Raw genomic sequence first — 25,340 nt, 5'->3', positions numbered from 1 at the left:
ACTCAGGAGCTCCTGAATTTGTCAGGCTCTGGCTCGCACATGCACCTCAAGCCTTCTTCAATGACCCAGACAACTTACCTAAACACACCTACACACACCTACATTTACCTACACACACACCTACATTTAGCTACACACACACCTCAAATGTTTTTCGATCATGGCGCACACGCACACCCACCCACACCTCAAGCATCCTTCACCCACTGAGCACTTACATGTACATATATGTTCAAACATACACATATACACACTCACAAACACACATATGTGTACACACACAATCAGTACATTCTCACACATATACATACAAACACACGTACATACACAAACTCCCATTTTCACTCACACACACAACACACACTTGCTCACTTAGTTGTGCGCGCACACACACACACACACACAATTTACTTTATTCCAGAAAAGTTGTAAATATTAAGCTGCTTTAAACTTTGGATTTGGACTTAACAGCAACAACGTGTCAAAAACACAAATTCTTATATCACACCTTTCAGTTTCATTTCATTCCTTTTTATTTCTCTCCACCTTTTTTCATTTTCTTTCTCATCCACTAGAACATCCTATGGTTAAGCAGCAGTGTTTTGCCTTTGAAACTATGAAACTGAATGCCTAGGCAAGACTAAAACATGTTTAATGCACATCTATCCTCATTACATTTGCATAAAAAACAACATTGCAAAAAAAGGAAAAAAAAAGAGAAGCAATTTAACATAACCTGAAAGAAGACAAGTATAGATGTGGGCAGCTCCAGAGCTAGCCGTTTGGTCTGGAGGGGCGGGACTGAACCTGCTAGCCCGGCCAATCAAAACAGAGGAGAACGCAAATCTGAGGTAGATAATTGGTTGATAGGACCACCAGTTTAAAACAGTCTTTTGGAAGACAACCTGCTAAAGCCTAAACAAAGCCTGTGAATGATTTGGGAGAAAAACAAAACCTGGACACTTTCCTGTTGAACAAAAGCATAGGTTGTAATCACTGTGCTGCTCAGTTCATAGTTTCAAACTTCTCCTTTTGCGTGTTCTAGTTAAAGATTTCAGTTTTGTGTGCTCTGTAGTGATGCTTGTGGCACTTGTTGGCTTCAAATCCTCCTTCTTGGATGTGTCCGAACCTTGACGACAACTAAAAACAGCTGGATGCATATATACAAAAAAGGCACATTCTTAAAATTGCAGTCCAGTCCGGTAAAAAGCCTATCCTGCACAGGGAGAACATGACACGGATTCATTAGTTTATCTCTGCTTGCTAGCCCACTGTCTTTGGTGAAGTAAACTTGAAAGTGCCGAGTTCTGTTTGCTTCCTAGAAAAAAAAAGCTGAACAAACCAAAAGAAAAAGTACAGAAAAAAAAGAAAACCGCCACTGAACTGTTGCACAAAGTTGCATTGAAAGGCTTAGTTAATCTGTACATGATCATAAAACATATCTGCCTCAAAACTAAAAAATAGAAAAAGAAATAAAGACCTCTCAACCCCACCCCCATTATATCAATGTAAAAATAAAAGACTTGGTCACACCAGTTTTCCCATTCAAAATCAACTATGACAGCAAGGTTCTAGAAGGCAATTTGAAAACATGATCATTCAGCAGAATTTCAACCACATCACATTCAACCAACCAGAGGCGTTTTCCTCTGATTACAAAAACAGTACGTCTTATTAAAACTTAAATCAACATCATCACTTAACATGATTTCTACTCTAAAAGCTCAAAAATCAGTAAATGGCAAAACTGAGCAAAGCAAATTCTTTAGCTAGATTCTAAGAAAAGCCCTATTTAGCTGATTTACAAGGCCATATCTGATTAAAACGTCTCTTTCTCTGTACAGCTGTATGGAAAACAACTTAAGGCAGATTGTATGGAGAGAAAGAGAGAAAAATCATTTGAGATCAACAGGACAAACACACCAGACAAGAAGAAACATGTAACACTTCACAACTGAAACACTCACACTGCAAGCACAAAAACATCTTTCTCAGGATGTCCGGCTAATAAATCTTCTCAATCAACAAAACCAGTTCAGTACAAAGAAAAAAAGAGAAAGACAGACACACAAAACTGTGAAATCATAAAAATATTAACAATGGACACCTGCTACCATGTACATCTAGTCACATGATCCTTAAAGTTCTTGCACCCATGTGACGATTCCTTGGTAAAAATAAACGTTCTTTTTTTATTAAAATAAAACTTTTTTTTTTCCATTTTTATGTTCTTCTTAGATAGCTAGCATCATCTGGTGATATCAACTTTTCATTTGCACCTCAAAGAACTTATTCCAAAATAGTCTGGGTAGTTTAAAAACAGAGAAACTCATTGTTTCAGACGTCAATCAAGCGGTCGAGCTTAGTTCAACAGAGGAAGCATGATTGTTGAAGCAGTCGCTCCTCTCAGTCTCCTGAGTGCTGACCAACCTGGACAAACACAAGCCGAAAACACAGCAAAGCCAAAACTGATTAAACACTCTGCAGATGAGGTGCAACACAGAGACATACACCGGATCAGCCATAACATTAAAACCACCTCCTTGTTTCTACACTCACTGTCTATTTTATCAGCTCCACTTACCATATAGGAGCACTTTGTAGTTCTACAATTACTGACTGTAGTCCATCTGTTTCTCTGCATACTTTGTTAGCCCCCTTTCATGCTGTTCTTCAATGGTAAGGACTCTCCCAGGACCACCACAGAGCAGGTATTATTTAGGTGGTGGATCACTCAGCACTGCAGTGACACAGACATGGTGGTGGTGTGTTAGTGTGTGTTGTGCTGGTATGAGTGGATCAGACACAGCAGCACTGCTGGAGTTTTTAAACACCTCACTGTCCCATCCAGCCAACAGCGCCTGTGACCACTGATGAAGGTCTAGAAGATGACCAACTCAAACAGCAGCAATAGATGAGCGATCATCTCTGACTTTACATCTACAAGGTGGACCAACTAGGTAGGAGTGTCTAATAGAGCGGACAGTGAGTGGACACGGTATTTAAAAACTCCAGCAGTGCTGCTGTGTCTGATCCACTCATACTAGCACAACACACACTAACACACCACCACCATGTCAGTGTCACTGCAGTGCTGAGAATGATCCACCACCTAAATAATACCTGCTCTGTAGTGGTCCTGTGGGGGTCCTGACCATTAAAGAACAGGGTTAAAAGAGGCTAAAAAGATATGTAGAGAAACAGATGGACTACAGTCAGTAATTGTATAACTACAAAGTGCTTCTATATGGTAAGTGGAGCTGATAAAATGGACAGTAAGTGTAGAAACAAGGAGGTGGTTTAATGTTATGGCTGATTAGTGTACATGACAAGGCATCAAACATCATTTATTACGGTTATAATACATTTTAAAATATGCATATCTAGAGTAACAGAGGAGGTTTTTTAACTTGGACACATGCAGTAATTTCTATTTAATTAACCCAACCAATACACATACATACCAAATATGGTACAAACAAACAAATCTTTAGTTGAGATCTTACATGCTCCTGATTACATGCTACTTTCTCTCAAACAAGAAACTTGTATTTCTGTATTTACTCTAATCTCACTAATGGTTTTAAAGTAAACTGGTAAAAAAGAGCTTTGGAAGTGCAGTTACTGACTCCTGAGGTGGAATACCATATGTGATGTTATAATTAGTTTTCTGAGACTTCAGGCACTATTTGCTTGAATTGTAAACCAACCTCTTCATCACTTGGTTTGTTGGTAGGTGTAGGGTGAATGATCACCGGTTGAATCCACCTGAGGCTGTGGGCTGTTCTCCTGCAAATTAAAATCAAAGCAGATACTTTGTTATGTGATTAATAGAAAAGAAAAGTATGCTTCAGGTTATCTCAGCTAACACAGTGTCTGCTGGTATCCTCAAGTTAAAAATATTAATAACAGCACTTTAAATGTGACCTCGGAGCCGAAGTTAGATCATATAGAAAAATACACTTTGAGAGAGTTGACTACGCATTGTTCATTTTATTCTAGGAAAATAAAATACAGTGTTTTATTCTGGATAAGAAATATAATCTGTCTCTTAAAAACCTTTGAACATTTAATGATTTTTTCTGAGGGGATCTGCAGGACGCAGATACATCCATGAAAACTCATCAACTGAAATTTGACTAGACATTGCATATCTATTTTTCTCTTGACGGTTTCTCATGCAACGCCGTTTGAGGGCTTAAAGGTCAGGCACAGTCAGTAGGGGGTTTCCAACCTTGCACTACATTGACTAAGATTTCTACAGATTCCCTGAATCTTTTCAAAATGTTATGAATGGTAGTTGGTTAAATTCCCAAATTAGTTGCAATACTGTATTGAGAAATGTTACAATTAACAATTGGGCGGCACGGTGGCTAAGTGGGTAGCACTGTCGCCTCACAGCAAGAAGGTCCAGGGTTCGATACCCAGGTGGAGTGGTCCGGGTCCTTTCTGTGTGGAGTTTGTATGTTCTCCCAGTGTCTGCGTGGGTTTCCTCCGGGTGCTCCGGTTTCCTCCCACAGTCCAAAGATGTGCATGTGAAGTGAATTGGAGACACTAAATTGTTCAAGACTGTGTTCGATGTAACCCTGTGAACTGATGAACCTCGTGTAATGAGTAACTACTGTTTCTGTCATGAATGTAACCAAAGTGTGTAAAACATGACATTAAAATCCTAATAAACAAACAAACATTAACAATTCTCTCTCGTTTGGCACAAAGTGGCTTGCAAAGGCTGAGGCTGTGGTGGATTCTCTTTTCATCCAATAATGAAACCCTCAACTGTTACCATTGCTCCTGCTTATTGTGGAATGTTTTAAAATGGTGTAACTTGAACGTTTCAAGATTTCACTCGTTTGTGTCCTGTCCCAACTTTTTAAAATGTGTAGTAGGCATGACATTCACAAATGTTTTCTTTACAAAATACAATCATGTTGGTCAGCCAGAATGTTAAGTCATTTCTTTGTACTTTTGTCATTTAAATAAAAGTTCAAGAGAAGTAACAAATCAAAGATTCTAGTTTTAAACAATTTTACAAAAATCCCTAGCTTTTTTCATAAATAGGTCTGTAGTTGCTTATAGAGTAACAAATAACATAAGCAATAAACACTAATTTACAAGACTAAACTAACCCCAGCTTGCACTAACCTCCACTGTGGCAGGCTGCATAGCAGTGTACTGAGGGATGTATGCACCCTGCAATGCTGCATTAGCCGGCATAAACTGCAACACAGAGAAAACATGCAAAACATGCAAGTGTGACCACATGACACACCTTAAGCAAATCAAAACACTCAGTTATTGTAGGAACACCAACATGCTGCCAAAAAAGTACATGTAAAGTATTTATGTTATCAACGTGGAAAGTTCACATTCCATAGTTCACTCACTCATTCACAAAACATTCCACTTAAATATTAGGCTAAACATGTCAAAACTCAACTTGTTATCTATGTTTAATATGAGACTGTCTGTGGCAGTCCTGGGATTTAAATGATTTCTGCAACTGTTATTTATGCTAACTGAAATGCTGTGTCAAAAATATTACAGCTACTCAAAATTATTTATTTGACAGCGCAGAGAGTTCTATAATGTGACTTTGCGGTATGCCCTAATTCCTTGTCTGTGACTATAACTGAATACAACTTGTGACTTATGTGCTTTATATAAATAGGGCTGGTTTGATTTTACCCACTAGACTGAACCTTACACAGGGTAAACTCTATGAAAACATGTATTATGTCAAATAGTATATAATCTTTACAAGTGACAACTTTGCTTCGGGTAATTTGTAAGCCTTCTGAAGGAGAGTGGCCAATAACAAAAATTATTTGGCCACAATATGCAGAAGAAACTTTTGTAACGGCAAAATTAAAGTGAAGATAAGCTTTTGAATAGCCTTCTCTACATCTTAACCTCACCCTTATTTAAAATATGTACACTGTACTGGCAAGGTAAGTCTGAGTCACGAGTTAAATTTTGTCACCTCTTTAAGTGTTCAAAGATCTAACCAGACCAGTTCCAGAAGCTTGTTAATGTCTATCAAAAGTTCTTGATAAGGCGGTAGACCTAAGAAATATTAGGTGTGTTTTACGCATGTTTTGTGGGCCCTTAATCTTCAATTGTTTGCTTTGTATTGGGTGATAATTGTACGTTGCTTTAAATGAAAGCGTCTGCTAAATGCAATAATGTAAAAGGTAAACACCCGCATGTAAAAACATATGAGGAATATCTTTCATTCTGACCCAATAATCAGGAGGAGCTTCCACATACTTTTGGTCATATAGTGTACATATGTGTATCACATACAGTATATAACCACATGTGGGTTAGGGTGAAATTCATTGTTTTGATAAGTTTATTGCAAAGGAACACTACTGGTCTGCACAGAATTCTGACATAAATCCCATTGGTCTAACAACCTCATAGTCAGGTGTCCACATACTTTTGTCCATTAGCAACATATAGGTGCTCTGCTCTACCCTTTAAACATGCAACGTTTCATACGTAAGGTGTGTGTGTTAGGTGTGTATATATGTGTGTGGGTGTTTGTTGACTAAGTAAAAGCGTGCATGGATTAAATTACTTGTAGAAAAGCATAAGGGTGTGTGTTTTTGTGTGTGTGTGTGTGTGTGTGTGTGTACTCACCGCTCCTGTACTGCCCAGAGAAAGGTGGCTCATCTGCTGGGTCAGAGGGCTTATCATTGACGTTGGCTGCAGTGACATGGAGGGATCCATAGAGGGTGATATTACAGCTCCCTACAAGAGAGACGAGAAGGGTGAGTGACGTCAACCTGTAGACAGCAAACATCCAGACTGCCCATACAGGATTACCTGGTGTGTTAGAGGTGACTCTAATAATACTAACACTTACAGTCTGACTGAATTACATTCATTCTACTTGGTCTTTACGCACATGCTGTTCCGACTGTAGGCGTAACCGTCCCTCATTACCTCTACTCCCTTATAAAGCTGTTACTATTATTTTTAAACACAAGCTGCTTTTAGTCATTTTACATCTTTTTCAGTTGGATCTTTTCATGCAAATCACATACTGTCTGAGATTATTAATGCCAGTTTATTACCACTGCCGTTGGTGTGTTAATATACTCTCTCTCTACCATTCAGATAATTGCTTATAAGAAACATTCACTATCTGCTTTAAACTATAAGCTAAGAAAAATAATGTGTGGTATATTTATGCTTAATAAGCCTTTCCTTAAAACTCATTCAAGACTGTCAAAAACTACTTTAAAACTAACATTGTTTATATATTAGTATATATGTTGGTTGATTTGCACTTACAGGATTGACTAGTGTGTCAAGAGTCGAATCTCAACATACACTGTAACACTTTTAGTCTGGCAAGATCACATTTATACTACACGTCATTACTCAGATCAGATTCTGGCTCTAGCGCTGTTACAACCCTCCCTCGCCTCCACCACTCAGTTCTAAAAACCATCACTTTCACCCCATAACCACAAAAACTGCCTTCTGGTTACTTATGAGATCTTCAAGCCTGAATATGAATCTTATAACCCACAGTGGGAACTAAAATCTAAAAACACTTGTGAAAATGATTCTAAATGTACATTTTTCTTCAATTTAAAACAGTGTATTGCCCTTCAAATAAAACCTTGGAGCAGGTGATACAGTTTCACATCTATACCACACTTGGATGGAATGAGCTGGTGGTGGAGCTGAACTCTAGTACATATTATATAAAGAGTACAGCACTGGAAACCTATTATTTGAGGTGCTTTTTAAAATGGACATGGTCAGGCTGAGACTGGGATATTTTAGCCAAAAAACGTTGGGTGTCTAAATGTGGTCATATTTAGTGTCTAAATTTGGCTTTACACTGGAGCTACAAAACAAATATTGCTAGCAAATAGCCAAAGATTTACAGCTGCCTGTTTAGGACTGTGCACACAGTGTATCTAATAAAGTCATCATACAGTTTAAAACAAAACAATAAAACAAAGTGTCTTGTGTGTTTTTACACCTTATGACACACTTTTATCACAAATATGCATCAAAAACAAACATAGGCAAAATGATTAGCTTGATATGATTAGCAAATAGCAAACTCGTATATTGGTGTGACCCAAAAGAATACTGTTCACGCTAACTGAGCACTTTATAAGGAACACCTGTTTTGATTGTACATTCATTGGTCAGTATAAGTTATTTTAAATATCCTAAAAACACTAATGCACCTGATACACTCATCCCAGTACAACAATCTCTACCATGTCTCTACCATGACACTCTCTAATGTCAGTGCAGTGTTGAGAATGATCCATCACCCAAATAATATATGGTCAGTTGAATAATGGAAAGGTAGAGGGGCTTGACATGGTGTACAGAGCAACAGATGGACAACAGTCAGTACACCCACACAGTGCATCTATATGGTATGTATAGCTCATAAAACAGTCAGTGAATGTACAGTCAAAACAGAAGTGCCTAATAGTTTGAGTGATGGTGAGCTTAATAGAAAGATAATCAATCAAATTCATACACTGTATACAGGGCAAGAAAATATTTGACTTTTGATTAAACTGTCACTTAGAGGCATGTAAAATGCAAGGATCAGTTTTTAATTTAGACTTACGGGATGCTGCATAATATAGGGCTGGTGGGTGACCCAGGATGGAGTTTGCACCTGAAACACACATACACACACACACACACACACACACACACACACACACATTAAACACACACTTTACCACCATTCCAAAAATCTTTCATAAAATTACTCATACACAATAATCAAAAATTGAAAGACTGCTTATAAGCACACAATCTGTTATAACAGCTTGATAATAATAATAATAACAACATTTTATTTGTAAGCACCTTTCAAGGTACCCAAGGTTGCTGGACAAAGATACAAAATACAGTACAAAAGATAGAATAAGCAAAAAATACAGGTAAAATAAAACAAAATAACAATAGAGTAAAACCAAAGTCTAAAACCAAACTATCTAAAAGTGAGCTGAAACAGGTGAAGCTTTTTAAAAGTTGAAAGCGTTGTGCATGCTCAGAGCTACTCAGGAATGGAGTTCCAGAGTTTGGGACCAGATATACTAAAAGCCCTGTCACCCATAAAACAAAGCCTGGAGGGGGGGGGGGGGGGGGGGGGAGACAACAAGTAGGTTCGCATCTGATGACCGAAGTGAACGAGTAGGTGAGTATGGATGAAGTAAATCAGTCAGATATGTAGGTGCTTGGCCATGCAAGGCCTTAAAAACCAACAAAAGAACCTTATATTGAATGCGGTATTGCATGAGTAGCCAGTGGAGCTGATATTATGACTTCAGATAGGATTGTTGAAAGAGTGATACTTTATTTATATGCTATAATCAGTCTATAAGATTAAGCAGTGCAGACTTATTCAGGACTCTCAACTAACATTTTTCATATTTACTTTCCTGAATCTTTATTTTATATTTTAATCATCTTATCAGTTGATTAAACCATAACAGTCATAACAGAATCATTGCCCATGGTTCATTTCTACTTGGATCAACATAATTTTCACTGAGCCAAATTTTTCATTTGGAAGCATCCTTTTCCCTTTAGAATTAAAATGATCCTGAAAAGTTGTGTTAAATCCTCTTTTTTATTTTAATTAAAATGCTCAACGCTGCTTTCACTTAGCATGTATCAACACAATGATTATCTGCCTAAACTGTTTCTGTAAGTTTGAGCAACATAAGGATGCATGGCAACAAACGCTGGTTGTTAAATGTGTTTTCTCCCTACTAACCAGAGTATTTTAAGACCCTGCTAATTTAACAAGCAAATCTGTCATGTTTTCATTGGATAGGAGTAAAAATTTTAATGCCATGTCTGCCCTTTGGCCATGTTCATGGCAGGAAAGGCTGTGATACATCTTTTATTCACTATTCTGTTTTATTTAGTAAAGTTCTGTCTGTTGTCTATGTATGTGCATTATATGTGCTGCTTTAGTTTTAGTTTAGTTATTGACAGGAATTCTAGGAGTGTTTTTACTTTCGTGTTGTTGAATAGTTCCTTCATGGTCTTTGCTGTGAGGATCTGTTGTCTCTCGCAGTCATAAATGATACATTCCAGGACTAAATGTTTTGTTGTAAGCTGTGTTTCATCTATAATGTAACTGTCAGGAAGAAAGTAAACAAACCAGTGCAAACTGGATGCATTTTTCAGGTCCAGTTTTCTCAGGCTTATGGAACACACACTTTACACTGTTTTAACAATACTGTTCTCCAGATATTTTCAAATATTACTCTGTCTATCACTGTTATTAAAAAAAACAAAAAACTACATTCCCCCTTTTCTATGTTCTCAGATACTGTTCTATATACATGTATTTTTCCTTTTCTTGATTTTAATAAAGCGTGCTGTTGCTGAGGTAGGGCTCACAGAGAGTAAGCAGTGTAGACTTAAAATTAGGGTGTCTACGCTATGCAGACTGAGTAAATTCTATGTTAGACATAAACGCACAGTTTACTTAAAGTTACGATATAAAGCTGGTACGTACCGGGTATGTGGAGACAGGAGAGATGTAGGGTGACATTGGGGGTTGGGTAATCATTCGGTTGGTTATGCTGTAAGGAGTGGGATAAAACCTACATAAAGAGACAAAGTGAAACAGAAAAACAGAATTTGAGCCTCTACTGGCAATGGGTCTATTTGTTAAGTTCATGAATGGAAGGGGCAAAAGGTTTCCTGTCTGTGGCTGTCACTTACCCATTCTGCATCGCTGCAGCGGTAGGGTCATATGTGAGTGTCATTCCAGCCTGAGAAACAGAGAGAGGACACAGAAAGACAGAAAGTAACTCATGAATATTTTCCCACTACTGTGATTCTTATTCCAGTCAGCGTTTTATAGTCTTCTCCTTCACTCCCACACAGTCTCGCTGTTTGCTGCTCCTTCTCGCTTCCATACACAATAAATATACCCGTTTAGGCTCAATCATACATCAGCAAGCACTGACACACGCTTATACTGCCAGCCTCGCAACAAAGCTGAAAAATAATCAAACTGTTTACCTATAAGAAACTTTCATTTGTTTTTAGATTTATATCAGGAATTTAAATGTAGTTCACGCTTTACTGCATCTGCCCTGCCAAAGTTTATGTTCTGCTTCCATTGCTTTGTCTCACTTTCTATCTCTGGCTGACAGAAACCAATCAGGGCAAACCTGAGGCCCAGAAACAGTTATTACTAATGAATACATGCTTACAGCACCTTTAGTTACATCAATCATGAAAGTGTTGCCTGGTACTGTTGAAATGTATTCATTATAGGGCATTCATATGAGTCTGGGAAATCAATCTGCAAACCAGAAACAGTCCACATTTCCACCTGTGATTGGTTAATAAGAATGTACCGGCATGTGCGGGTGGAGCTTTGACCATGTTGCTCTGCTACAAGATCAGCATGTAGCATAGCAGTTAGTAGTGAAAACTATCTTGAAATACAAGTTAGTTTAATGGTATGCAGCCTGTGGTTCAAACAGAAACTACATAACACACAGCAATAAACTTCGGTTTTGAAATTGGTTTCGCTGATTAGTTTAACAATTTGTAATGAGAAATATAAACACTGATGAGTGAAAACATAAGGCCCATCCATCCAACATGCTGTTAAAAGAGCTCTGGCCCTCTGAGACATGGACTCCACAAGACATCTGCAAGGAGCCCTGTGGTATCTGTTACCAGGACATTCTTAGGAGGTTCTTTAACTCTTGGATGCCACGAGGTGAATTGGCCCACAGTGCATCCTGGTGCCATTTCCGTGCCACATGATATTGAAAAAAACAGGAAGTGTTTCCATTGCAGAGGGGGGACAAGAACTACTACACAGTACTCCAACTACACAGCCTCATATACAGAGGGGTTTGATGCTCTGTCTGTTGTCACATTCACCTCATCACCAGTTTTAACACATTCAGCAAACTGAGTCACAGTAACCCATCTGTTGGTACAGACCAGCCGTCATAGCCTTTATGTCCTCTGGCATTGAAATGTGTCCAAAATATAATTTTTGTATCTGTGTATACTAAAATTATATTTGGGAGTATACATACATTAATAAATGAGGTATTTCTTAATAATTAAATATACAGTACATATGTCATGAAACTCCACTTATTTCTATTAAATATTTTTTTATTTGATCATCATCAATCCTGTCGTTTTCCAAATTTGAATCTGTGTTATGAGTAACATGCTACCTGTGTAGTTTTCGTCTACTTATATCTACTCAATAATAATATTTAATGTCAGTTAATCTTTAATGTAATGACTGCAAATTCTATAGTATGTAAAAGAAATGTTTAGTATACTTAGTATAAGCATTAGCATATATGAAATCCATTTATTAATAGAGTAAAAATAAGGTTTCTTAAGATACATACATACAATCCCACCCACACCCACATACACCCTTCCAGAACTTACTAGTCTGGCCTCTCCTTCTCTAGCCCACGCTCGTCCATTCTGCACATATTTGTTTTGGCTCTGTCGCTTTTTCTGCCCTCCGTCTGCAAACTTACACAGCAGTGGCTCAGTAGGAGCTGCAGGGACAGACAGACAACAGAGTGAGAGGGAGACGGAGCAATTAAGAGAGAGATTGATTAAGACAAAGAGTAGTACTATTATAGAATAGAATAATTTAATTTTAATCACCTGTAGAAAACACCCCTCGTTTACTAAATTGTACAGGTACTTTTTCATAGTTCACCTTGCCCACTTTTTTGGGAAAGGCAAAAGTAGACTAATAGAGACTATTTAATTATCCCAAAAGATCATGCCTTTGTCAGCAAGAAAAGCAGAGTAAAAAAGTATACTACTTTCTATCTGATTGTTTAATATTGTTTATTTGCATTGTTTTATTTTATTCATTCATGCCAGTAAAGTACTTTTAAACTGGAAGACTCTCATACAGATGCACACACGCACACACATCTTGGAACTCATCACTAATGTTGACTCTAATGTTAAATCAATGTACACGAGTTTTGTTTATTCATGCAATTATTTTTGATTTATGATTAAGCTTGTATTGAAGCTTTGGCAATACCAATGTGAATATTTGTCATGCTAATAAAGCACCTTGAATTGAAGTAAGAGAGAGAGAGCGAGAGAGAGTGTAAGGAAGAAACTGAGTGAAGGAGAAAGGTTGAGTGACTAAGTGAGTTAGTTGGCAGGGAGGGAGGTGTTCAGAGGTCCACGCTGAGTTCAACATTAGCCACAAACTGCATTCACGAATCAATAAGCACTTATTCCTGCATTATACTACAGTAACAGCAATCTTCTCCTCATTCTACTTCTTGCATCTTTTTCTACATTTATTTGATATGCACAGTGCATGGCTCCATGACTGAACTCTATAGCTGAAAGCTCAGCATGAGAAGTGCAGAGAATTGCAAATTAATTAGAATTAATTTAGCAGAAATCTGCACAATTGCTGTTTTTTGAAGAGTAAAGCAGTTGGTATTTTTTTTCTATTTTTATTTAACATTCAGCAAGTTTTAGCTGTCAAGTCAAAAAATGTATTCAGAAATGTTGATAAAGCAGACTGGTACCTAGAACTTAATTATATTTAATTTAATTTAATATTTATTCAATTTAAAAGTTTAATACTGCAGGTAGTTTAAACAGTCAATCCACCTCTCTGAGGATGATGAGGCAATGCCAGTGACGGCACAAGCTAGTGGTTTAACGCTCATGCAAGCTCTAGTGTACATGAGACATAATATAAATGTTTAGTATAGCTTAAGGTTAAATCAATTAATCAAGCAAGAAAGAGAGAGTAAGAGAGCGAGCGGGAGAGAGAGAATGAGAAAGAGAGAGTAAGAGAGCGAGAGAGAAGGAGAGAGAGAGAGAATGAGAGCCTGTTCTGTGTTACCCATTACTCCGGCTGGCGTCTTGAGAAACTTTCCATTGAAGTGAGAAATTACAGCGTCACATTTTTCTGTGGACTCCATCCTACAGAAAACAGAGAAATCAAACCCCCATTAAACTTTTTATAGATCACACCCCTAAAACACACACACACACACACACACAATGTTCAGTCTGTGTAAAGGACTTCAAAAGAAGAACAGTTACAGCAGCCATTTGTAGGGTCATTTCAAACCAAAGTGTTAAAACAATTACTTCAAAGCATTCTTTTAAATAATTATTTGTAAAGGGGCTCGCTGATGGACTCTTTAAAACTGTAATTATTTTACCAGTAAGTGTAAAAGAAGTAAAGTGAAAAGAAATAATGTTAAATTAAATGGATGGCACGATGGCGCAGTCGGTAGCACTGTCGCCTCACAGCAAGAAGGGCCTGGGTTTGATTCCCCGGCCAGGTGGCCAGATTCTGTGTCCGTATGGGTTTCCTCCTGGTGCTCCGGTTTTATTCCACAAGTCCAAGTGTGTGTGGGTGTGTGCGCTTGCCCTGTGACTGGCAACCTGTCAGGGGTTCCCCTAGTTTTTAAACTATCTAATGTAAATGCAAACCAATGAAAACATTAGGAATTAAAGTATAAAATAAATTGCAGGATGATCAATAAGAATGAGCAATATTATTGTTTATGCTTTTCATTGATCACAATTGTAATGTACATGTGTCAAAGTCACTTACAGTTCTGACCTGGTTAAGGACTCAGGAGTCCTACAGTGGAAATTTGGTGGTGGAGTTTGAACCAGTACCATTCTGGTTACTAGTCTTGTACATCCACTGATCCACTGTTGCCCTTAATGGCTTAGAATGTTTTATATAAAAACTAAACAATGTTTCACCAAGAACTGAGACTGTGGTTTGAATAGTAGCACCCATGGACATGTCAGGAGTACTAGATGATGTTGTATATTTATAATTTCAAACTCTATAGACATTACTGTATAACCATATACTTATATACATATACATTTATATTTATATATACACACACACTGGTGGTGCTTGTTCCCCCAGTAAAACATGATCCACTATCTGCTGATATCTGTCTATATACTATTAACTAAAGTTTTACCTGGCACATAACCTTCCTGCTGCATAACCTTCTTAGGCTTTTTAAAAATCAATTGTAGCTAATGAAGTCAGAGAACATGTGAAAGTGGTATTGAACTTCAAAACCGGTGCAGGTGGGGTAAAATATTCTGCAGATGTAGATCATCATCCAAGCTGCTAGGTAACTCACAGAAATGCACAAACTAAACCATCGGTAGTGAGACCACATCAGAGATCAGCTATAAGACAGTCAGGAAATAATGTTCACTCAGATCTGAGTCGTGTACACCTCATTCTACACTAGCGCTTAATCAGCGAATATGAAAAATGAAAATAATATGGTAATTACATTCAAACTAAGCAGATCCTCTACAGGGCTGCCAAGATGCCGTGACTAACATTAAATCTTTTTACACATCAGTAGTGACAAGTCCAAGGTGGAACATTTGGTGCAGCTCCAGTAAGGTGCACAGTCAGATTTGAGTAAGATTGGAATGCTAATTTTAAACAGGGAACTAACAAATCAGTACATTTACAGTTGTCAAAGATCTACATAACTGTAATCATTTCTGCACCTCTTCTATGTTTGTGACTAAAGTGGAACTGAAGTTTTCACAATTCAGGAATGTCACTAACAGCCATGTCCTTTTATAAAATCAGGTCCCAAGGTCATTAAAACAAACAAGTCTAAATTGTCTAATAGTCCCAAAAATACTGTAGGAAGATTGCTACAAGGTGGGTAGCACTGTCGCCTCACAGCAAGAAGGTCCTGGGTTCGATCCCCAGGCTGGGCGGTCCGGGTCCTTTCTGTGCGGAGTTTGCATGTTCTCCCCATCTCTGCGTGGGTTTCCTCCGGGAGCTGCGGTTTCCTTCCACAGTCCAAAAACATGCAGTCAGGTTAATTGGAGACACTGAATTGAATCTATAGGTGAATGGGTGTGTGTGTATGTGAGTCTGCCCTGCGATGGACTGGCGCCCCGTCCAGGGTGTTACTGTGTGCATTGCGCCCATTGAAAAGCTGGGATAGGCTCCAGCACCCCCCCCCCCCCCCCCCATGACCCTAATTGGATAAGCGGTTAAGAAAGTGAGAGTAATACATCATACATCTTGACCTGTTTTAAATAAAAAATAAGTGTACTAAAATAATAAATACAGAAATAGTACAGTTGATTCAGAATGTTTTCACACAGCTTGACTTACACACTCTTGTGTTGTGGATTAGAATTTAAATGCATGTAATTGCCATCTTTACCCATCACTCTACACTCAGTTATCCATAATGACAAAATTGATACAGTTGTAGAAGTCATTATAAGTAAATAAAGCAGCAAATCTTCTAAGATACATCTCTACTAGCTTTGTACACCTAAACTTAGGCAGTTTATCCCACTCTTCATGGCAGATCCTCTCAAGTTCTGTCAGACTGAATGGCAAAAGTCTGTGAACCACCATCTTCAGGTCTTCCCACAGATGAAAGATGGAGTTGATGTCAGATCTTTGGCTCAACAACATTTAGAGACTTGCCCTGAAGCCACTCTGATGCTATTTTGGCTGTGTGCTTTGGTGCACTGTCATGTAGAAACGTGAACTGCATTCTTATATTTCTTAACTGACACCAGTGCTGTTGAGAAGCAACCCCATAGCATGTTTTAACCGTAGGGGTGTATTTAGTAAGGTAATGTTCAGTGTTCAGTGCCTGTTTTTTCTCCAGACATAGTGCTTGCTGTTCCACCCAAAGAGTATAATTTACAATTCTTATCAGAGCAGAGAAACTTTTCCCTCATTTTGCCAATGCCCTTTAAATGTCATGCAGCAAAGTCCAAGCAGGTTTGGCAGGTATAAGGACGTGAATGACTTCGACAAGGGCCAAATCATAATGGCCAGACATTGGGGTAATAGTATCTCTGAAACAGTAAAAGCAATTGCTCCAAAGCAATTGTGGTGAGTACCCAGTGACAGCGGTCTGAAGAGAGACAGCTATGAAATGCCGACTGGTTGTTGGGCAGTCGAGATTTTTTTAATTTTTATAATGGTGAAATGTGTACCAATACACAGTGCATCAAACATTCTGTCTTTGGGGCTGCATAGTCGCAGGCCAGTCGAAGTACCAACTAACTCCTGTTTACTAATAAAAGCATCTTAAATGGGCACGCAGGCATCATAACTGGACATCGGAACAATGGAAAAAGGTCAAGTGGTTTGACAAATCCTGTTTCTCCAAGATCGTGTGGACATCTGGGCATTGTGCATCATTTACCTGCGGAAAAAGCACCAGGATGTACTGCAGGGTGATCTACCTTGCAATATAATGAAGTTGGACCTGTTGGTTATGCCCTGGTACCAGATACCACAAGATACCTCCTTTAAATGTCTTTTGGAATTTATGTTTCATTGGTTCAGATGTTTTGGCTTGCCATTAAATGTAAATCTGGCAGATTGATGGAAAAGTTATATAACTGTAGTAATAAACCAAATTGAGTGGACCTTTTAACCATTTGTTCAGGTCTTAGGAACAGAGAAAGCCTTACCTAGCAAATCCGACTCCTCTGCTTGCGCCGTTAGAGTCACGCAGTATCCGCGTGGAGACGACCTGGCCGAAGGGCTTTAACATGGCCTCCAGCTCCTGCTCGTCCATAGTAAGTGGCAAATTGGAGATATACAGGTTTGTGGGGTCCTGCTCCTGTTGCTGTGAAAGAAAGAACAGAGAACGCCTTTTACCATACGCGTGTATGCACAGAATTATCAGCAAAAGACACAAACATCTGGGTTCATGCATCTGTAAAAAACACCTGGAGCCTCTTTAACTCATTCAAGCAACTGGTTTATACACACACACACTCTTACACAGACGTGTACACACAGACAGAGAGAATGTTTTGCTTCACGGGTTCATTTGATCAGTTAACCGCTGCACACCTGGACGGTTCCTTTCAAAAGAACATTATCAAGTGATGCACCACTTCCTTTATTCTGTTACCAGCCTTAATGTTGGCTTTTCCTCCAAAAACCTCAAGAACCACATTGGTTTTACATTATCTATTTCACTATATCTATGAGGGTTCTTCAAAAAGTTTCTGCACTTTTAAAATACAAATGACATAATTTTCTACATATTTCTACAAAACCTTCCGATGCATTTTTTCCAGCGTCGTACCAACTTTTTAATGCCATCAGCAAAAAATGTTTTTGGTTGAGCGAGTAGCCACTGATGCACCACAGCTTTCACATCATCATCACATGAAAATCTTCTTCCCCTTAAAGCTTCTTTGAGCATCCAAAAAGGTGAAAATCAGGTGCCGCTAAATCCAGACTATAAGCTCTCTCTCAGTCTCTCAGACACGACTACTCCTCCCACCTTCACTGGTTCCAACCAAAATACAAAAGTGTGGAAACTTTTTCACTTCTTTTGGCATCAGGCATTAACCCTTTAATAACTGCCTTGGCAAACTTAATTCATTATATAATCTGCAGCATGTGTGCTATTCAAACTTGCATTCTTACTGCAGGAGCCCGAGCAGCAGCTCAATGATAACAATTTTGGCGAAATCGCTACCACACTTTGACCATCAGCGTACAAGTCTTGCATACAACAGTGACTCAACAGTGAATCTGATGTACAATACAGTCATTTAAATGTTATGTTTATTTCCACATGCAGGTAAAATGCAGAAATTGACACTTTATGCTTCTCTATAGTCACAAATGTGTCCCAGTTTCTTCTTGTTTGATACTAGATTATACATAATAGTCATACATAGTTACACATAATACTGTACAACTGAGTAAATCATTACAGTCTGGGCAAGAATCAGAACAGCACATAGAAACAGCAAGTTTCTATCTGATTAGCAGATAGAGATAATGTGTCCTTGCACAGCATTTGAAGACCCCACCCTAGCAGACACGGTGGCCAATTGGTGTCTGCTGCAGGCGCTGCCAATTATGCCCGCTTGATGGCACCCAGCCAACCGGTGGAAACGCCGAGTTTTCTTAAAAAGTCTTTTTATTTAAAATTGTATTCATAAATTCATTAATTGATTATTACACTTCATTTTTACATATAAAAATATATTAATTTTTTAAAAAGTATTCTGTGTACCTAGTTGTGCAAATAAACACGCATGCTTTGCCTTTCTTAAAAACATATCTGATAAAGCGGTACATAATCGTGTGCTTGCACTTCTGCCCATCCTTTGCCTTTTGAGATTGATGGATAGATTAGATAGATTCAACTTTATTGTCATTGCTCAGTACACGTACAAGGCAACGAAATGCAGTTAGCATCTACCAGAAGTGCAAATAGTGAACAAACAGAGAATATCAGTAAAGTTACATATCTATGAGTAATATTAATATATAATTATAACTATAGCTAGTTACATATATGGAATTATATCTATGTACATAGTATTAAATACATAATAGCAATAATAATAATGAGCATATGAATAAAATGCGATTAGTTAGGTGTATATTATAATAATAACAGTAATAATAATAAAGTATAGTTAGGTATGTATTATAATAATAACAGTAATAATAATAAAGTATAGTTAGGTATGTATTATAATGATAACAGTAATAATAATAAAGTATAGTTAGGTATGTATTATAATAATAACAGTAATAATAATAAAGTATAGTTAGGTATGTATTATAATGATAACAGTAATAATAATAAAGTATAGTTAGGTATGTATTATAATGATAACAGTAATAATAATAAAGTATAGTTAGGTATGTATTATAATGATAACAGTGATAATAATGAAGTATAGTTAGGTATGTATTATAATGATAACAGTAATAATAATAAAGTATAGTTAGGTATGTATTATAATGATAACAGTAATAATAATAAAGTATAGTTAGGTATGTATTATAATAATAACAGTAATAATAATAAAGTATAGTTAGGTATGTATTATAATAATAACAGTAATAATAATAAAGTATAGTTAGGTATGTATTATAATGATAACAGTAATAATAATAAAGTATAGTTAGGTATGTATTATAATGATAACAGTAATAATAATAAAGTATAGTTAGGTATGTATTATAATGATAACAGTAATAATAATAAAGTATAGTTAGGTATGTATTATAATGATAACAGTAATAATAATAAAGTATAGTTAGGTATGTATTATAATGATAACAGTAATAATAATAAAGTATAGTTAGGTATGTATTATAATGATAACAGTAATAATAATGAAGTATAGTTAGGTATGTATTATAATGATAACAGTAATAATAATAAAGTATAGTTAGGTATGTATTATAATGATAACAGTAATAATAATAAAGTATAGTTAGGTATGTATTATAATGATAACAGTAATAATAATGAAGTATAGTTAGGTATGTATTATAATGATAACAGTAATAATATAATACATACCTAACTATACTTTATTATTACTGTTATCATTATAACTGCACTTGCACTTATTTTGTGCTTATTTTTATACTAAAGCTACAAGATGTCCTGCAAGGACAAAATCAGACAACATGGAGCCCGAGAGCTAACCCTTTTTTCTGATAGATGTATAGATGTTAGCAGCAGTGCTTCACTCTCACTCTTCTGCTAAGCGCTAATGCCAATAAAGGGTCAGTAAGCATGAATACTGATGAATTCAAATTCACATGCAGGTCGTGGCAGCTGCCACTGAACGCGTCACATCAGCTTCCTAACTTACATCAGCATCAGCAGAAACGGAGAGAAAGAGTGAGAGCGAGACACTCCCGGGAGAGTAAGGGGCTGCCTCATTAATATTCATTAACATCCTACTGCATTCAGCAGCCGCCAGGAAGAATGACAGAGAAAGCAGAGAGAGAGAGAAATGGAAAAAGATGAAGAAAGATGGGATAGGATTAGAAAAGTAACACCATCATCATCATGGCTTTATTAGGGAACAGGAAGTGCTTCACTGGGACGGAGATAGAAGAGGCTGAAAGTGCTCAGTTTGTGGAACAGAAAAACATAGAAGGGGTGGAGATGTTAGGATCTGATTACTTTTACTCGGGAGAGGGGCTGGGTGGCGATTTACTTCAACACAACCCAACAGCAATTACTTTTCCAATTTTATTAGAAGGCTAATCGAACAGTAATGCTAGCAGGCAATTTGTGTCTTGTAGCCATTGAATATTTAGCTTAAATAGATCATATTGATTTGCAACGTGCACAAGCTTACCATCAGTAAGCCAGCAGGTCATGTGACCATCAGGAAAGATGCAAACCAATATTCAATAGAAGGATTAGCACATCATATATGCTTAACACTTGGTCAGCATGTAGGGATGCATTATAGGGACATTATACACCGATCAGCCATAACATTAAAACCTGGGACAGTCAAGACTGTCTTTAGCATGGACATATCTCAAGGGGAGGCACTTGGGTGGCACAGTGGTGCTACCACTGTTATCCATGGTTTGAATTCCCAAACCGTGCTAATGGCCAGGCTACATTTATGCATGACTGAAAATCACTATGGCTAAGTGATTCTGGATCCAGGGATCCGGACCCGCCGTGACCATGATCTGGATAAACTGGTGGTAAAAACATAAAAAGGTCTCATAAAAAAACATTTAATTTTGAACAAGTCCACCATCAGTTTGGTGTCCACCAGAGAAAGATGAGTAAACAGCTAGTGTTAATTAAACAACTCATCCGGTCAGGAACCAAGGACAGTTCAATGGCATTATGGCTGTGCCATATGATTTGATAGAGTAGAAATGTGCACTTGATCAACAGATTATTAGGTTAATAGAACGGGTGGAGATTAACAGTGATGGCTACAAACACACCGTGGTAAATGATTGCTCTTTGCTGTAGCATTAAGAGCTTGAGAGCTGATGGGAATTACAGAGCTGCTGAACAGAAATGCCCAGGTTTTCCCCACAGCACATAAACATATATTTTAAAAGCCACACACTTACAAGCTCAAACCTGTGATGAGGCCACGAACTATTGTGTAAATGTTTGTGGGGGAATATGTGTATGTTTGTGTAACCGTCTGTACGGGTTTGCTTGCATATCAACAGGAGAGTTAGGAGCGAGACAGAATTTTGGCAGGACTGCATAAGACATCTGTTTGTGCAGGGATGCATGTCAACAGCTAACCATACAATCAGTTCAGCTCACGTGACTGTGAGAGACAGAATGAAAAAAAAAAGCCAAAATAGTGTGTGTGTGGGGGGGGGAGGGGTTAGTTGACAGTGAAAGTTAGCTACACTATGCCGAGGTATTAGAGCTAGATAATTACACATACGCTTGGAAAATGCAAAACGTGAGGAAGGAGACCAAGAGAAACACAAGAGAAAGAGCAAGACAAATACTAGAGATGTGCTGAATCAGATCTTTACATCATCTCTATACATTCTCTATCTCTTTACATCATTTTTCTTATATTTGCACTGTAGTTTACTTTATAATTTAATAATATAGGGCCAGTGATAGCTCAGTGGATAAGGTACTGGACTAGTAAACAGAAGGTTGCCGGTTCAAGCCCCGCCACAACCAAGTTACCACTGTTGGGTCCCTGAGCAAGGCCCTTAACCCTCAATTGCTCATCGTGTTCAGCTCATTGTGTGAGTCGCTTTGGATAAAAGCGTCTGCTAAATGCTGAAAATGTAAATGTAAATAATTTACTTTATAATTTATATTTTACAGCTGTTTCTTACAATGTATACCAGCCTTACGATGTAAACCAAAATAACACCTCCATATGTACCCTCAGGTCCTGTTGTTGTAGTGTGTTGTCTGAGTGTTTTTGTGATTATACAGATTGTTTGTATAATGTAAATCTCTGTAGTGTGTACTATTACTTTTGCCTTTTGAGTTATGTAACTTGCTACTGAGGCCTTAATTTCCTTTGGGATTAATAAGTATCTATCCATCCATCCATCCATCCATCCATCCATCCATCCATCCATCCATCCATCCATCCATCCATCCATCCACTTAGTAATTTTTAGGAGCCAATTTAATTAAAGTGGATATAAAGTGGTCATTTTTACCTTTTAATTTACAATGAATTTAATTACAAAACATTTAATTAAAATTTTTTTATCAAAAACTAGAAATTACACTCTTTATGGTGGCACTCCTAATTGTGGTGAGATTTATCTTGTCTGACTCAATTATATCTGACATCTAGAAATTGAATTGACTGACATATTTTGGAAGGACACGTATCTTTAAGAGCCTACACTGCATGTCTTGACAAAAACCAAGCCACAAAGTAAAAAGGAACTGTCTATGATTCTCTGCAATGAATGTGTTAATTGCAGAGATCCACAGACAGGGTAATAGTTAATTGGGTTAATTGTTACATAATTAGCTCTTAAATGCTCACAATTAAGTCACTTTGGATATAATTGTCTGTTAAATGCAGATCGTGTCCAGATGTAACTGTCATGACAGTGCTGAGTCTTTTTATATATAAATATTATTGCCAAACACCCCCACCCCCATATTCCCTAGCATTCCTACTGAATGACGAGCTGCTGGCTCTTAATAACGTAATCGGATTGATATGATTTACTAAAAGAACCAGAACACCCCTAACAGATGTTCTGTAAGTAAAGAACAGGCCGTTTCTTTTTATATCTATTTGAGCATTATTCAAACCTGACAAGACTGGTTACCAAGAGGCTAAATGATGGTTTACACAGAATTCAAGTGTACTTTAAGAATGTCACACAGCTTACACAATAGGATCACAAGAAGAGACAGTGATAGCTCAGTGGTTAAGGTACTAGAACCTAGCAAGGCCCTTAACACTAAACTCTAAATGCTTACTCTGTATGTGATCACAATTGTAAGCTGCTTTGGATAAAAGCATCTGATAAATTCTGTGAATGTAAAATAGAAATGTAGAAAGGAGAATTTTTAAATTTAACTTTAAATTTGAGATATAAAGGTAAAGAACACTGCTAACATTTTGAAAGAGGCAAAATGATTAAGTATCTAAGAAACCACCTGAACACTAAAGTTAATATTTGTTTATTATACCAATATAGGTTCCGCCTTCAGCATTGGGTACTTTTTCTGTTCTGACTTCTTAGAAACTTATTTTCCACAGATCTGGATGTCTCACTAAGATAAAAGGTATTTCCCCTTGCACACATCCAGTTACTGGAATTTTATTTTAATGTACATTATCTTGTTGTGCACATGTGAATTAAGTCCAACAGGTAACCGGTCTGGCAGTTAATGTAACAACAAGCATTTAAATAATAATTAAAACAATTACCACATCACTATGACTGACACTATTAGACTGAAAGATAGATATTAGTACAACAGGGCAGTGGTAGCCTAGTGGTTAAGGTACTGAACTAGTTGTCAGAACATTGTTGGTTCAAGCCCCACCACAGCCAAGCTGTTGGGCCCACGAGCAACCCTAACCCTGAACTGCTTGCGCTGTAGGTTGTCACAACTGTTAGTTGCTTAGGATAAAAACGTCTGCTAAATGCCATACATGTGGGTAAAAGCACAAACAAATACAGGCAATAATTACAAAACCCTAAACAATTCTCTTGTCAGATGAAGTAAATAAAAAAGCTTGTAGGAACAAGCTGAGAATAGAGGAAATTAATGTGAGTGTAAGTTCTTACTTTAATGTACTGTTTACTTTATTCTTCACCAAATTGGGTAACAACTTGGAAACTACAATATCAAACGTGTTCAACCCCTGCTGCTCAGGTGGTGCAGCAGTAAAACACACTAGCACACCAGAGCTGACATTTCAAACTCGTCGGTTCGAAACTCAGCTCTGCCATCCGGCGGGTCTGGGGGCTACATGAACAACTATTGGCTGTTGTTCATACAAGATGGGGAGCCGGATAGGGACCTCATAACTGATGCAATTACGACCTCTGCTGGCTGATTGATGGCGCCTACACAGAGTTAAGGAATAATGCGTTGATCAGGGTGTGTCTCTCCGTACACAAAGCTGATCCACATATGAACTCGCCTCATGCAGGTGAAAAGATTCAGTCGGCTACTGCTCACGTGTCGGAGGTGGAGATCAGCATCAGTAGAGAGGAAGCGTAATACAATCGAGTAATTGGTATCAACTAGATTGAGAGGAAAATTGGAAAAAATGCACAAAACCCCCCCCCCTATTCAAATCATTCACTATGATATTTAACTTCATAGCCTGTTTATATTAAAGTTTCAGTTTGGGAACTCAGATCTACAATATTTGTGACATGAATGTAGATTCAGTACTTTTGGGTTTGCACACTCAGCTCAGTCTAACACTCTGCACTCTGTGGATCTCTCGCTGTCCAGCCTCGAGCAGTCTTTAGCACATGCTTACTTTTA

General features: G+C 37.6%; 1 protein-coding gene across 3 annotated transcripts in view; it reads right to left on the bottom strand.

Moving 5' to 3' along the window:
- Positions 1 to 515: 515 nt before the first annotated feature.
- Positions 516 to 25,340, bottom strand: part of LOC134323954 (RNA-binding motif, single-stranded-interacting protein 1) — a 75,884-nt gene continuing 51,059 nt past the window's right edge. For all 3 annotated transcript variants that reach the window (XM_063005577.1, XM_063005578.1, XM_063005579.1), the window contains exons 5-14: positions 17,527 to 17,684; positions 13,907 to 13,986; positions 12,457 to 12,572; positions 10,741 to 10,790; positions 10,532 to 10,619; positions 8,618 to 8,668; positions 6,646 to 6,756; positions 5,146 to 5,220; positions 3,711 to 3,789; positions 516 to 2,430 (exon numbers count right to left, since the gene is read on the bottom strand). In XM_063005577.1, the coding sequence (XP_062861647.1) occupies positions 3,718 to 3,789; positions 5,146 to 5,220; positions 6,646 to 6,756; positions 8,618 to 8,668; positions 10,532 to 10,619; positions 10,741 to 10,790; positions 12,457 to 12,572; positions 13,907 to 13,986; positions 17,527 to 17,684 (801 nt within the window). In that variant the 3' untranslated portion in view covers positions 516 to 2,430; positions 3,711 to 3,717. The remainder of the gene's footprint in view (positions 2,431 to 3,710; positions 3,790 to 5,145; positions 5,221 to 6,645; positions 6,757 to 8,617; positions 8,669 to 10,531; positions 10,620 to 10,740; positions 10,791 to 12,456; positions 12,573 to 13,906; positions 13,987 to 17,526; positions 17,685 to 25,340) is intronic.

This window comes from Trichomycterus rosablanca, chromosome 12 (genome assembly GCF_030014385.1).
Source record: "Trichomycterus rosablanca isolate fTriRos1 chromosome 12, fTriRos1.hap1, whole genome shotgun sequence".
In the NCBI taxonomy this organism is placed as follows: domain Eukaryota; kingdom Metazoa; phylum Chordata; class Actinopteri; order Siluriformes; family Trichomycteridae; genus Trichomycterus; species Trichomycterus rosablanca.
The sequence above is the reverse complement of the archived record's forward strand: the minus strand, read 5'-3'. Positions and strand labels throughout refer to the sequence as shown.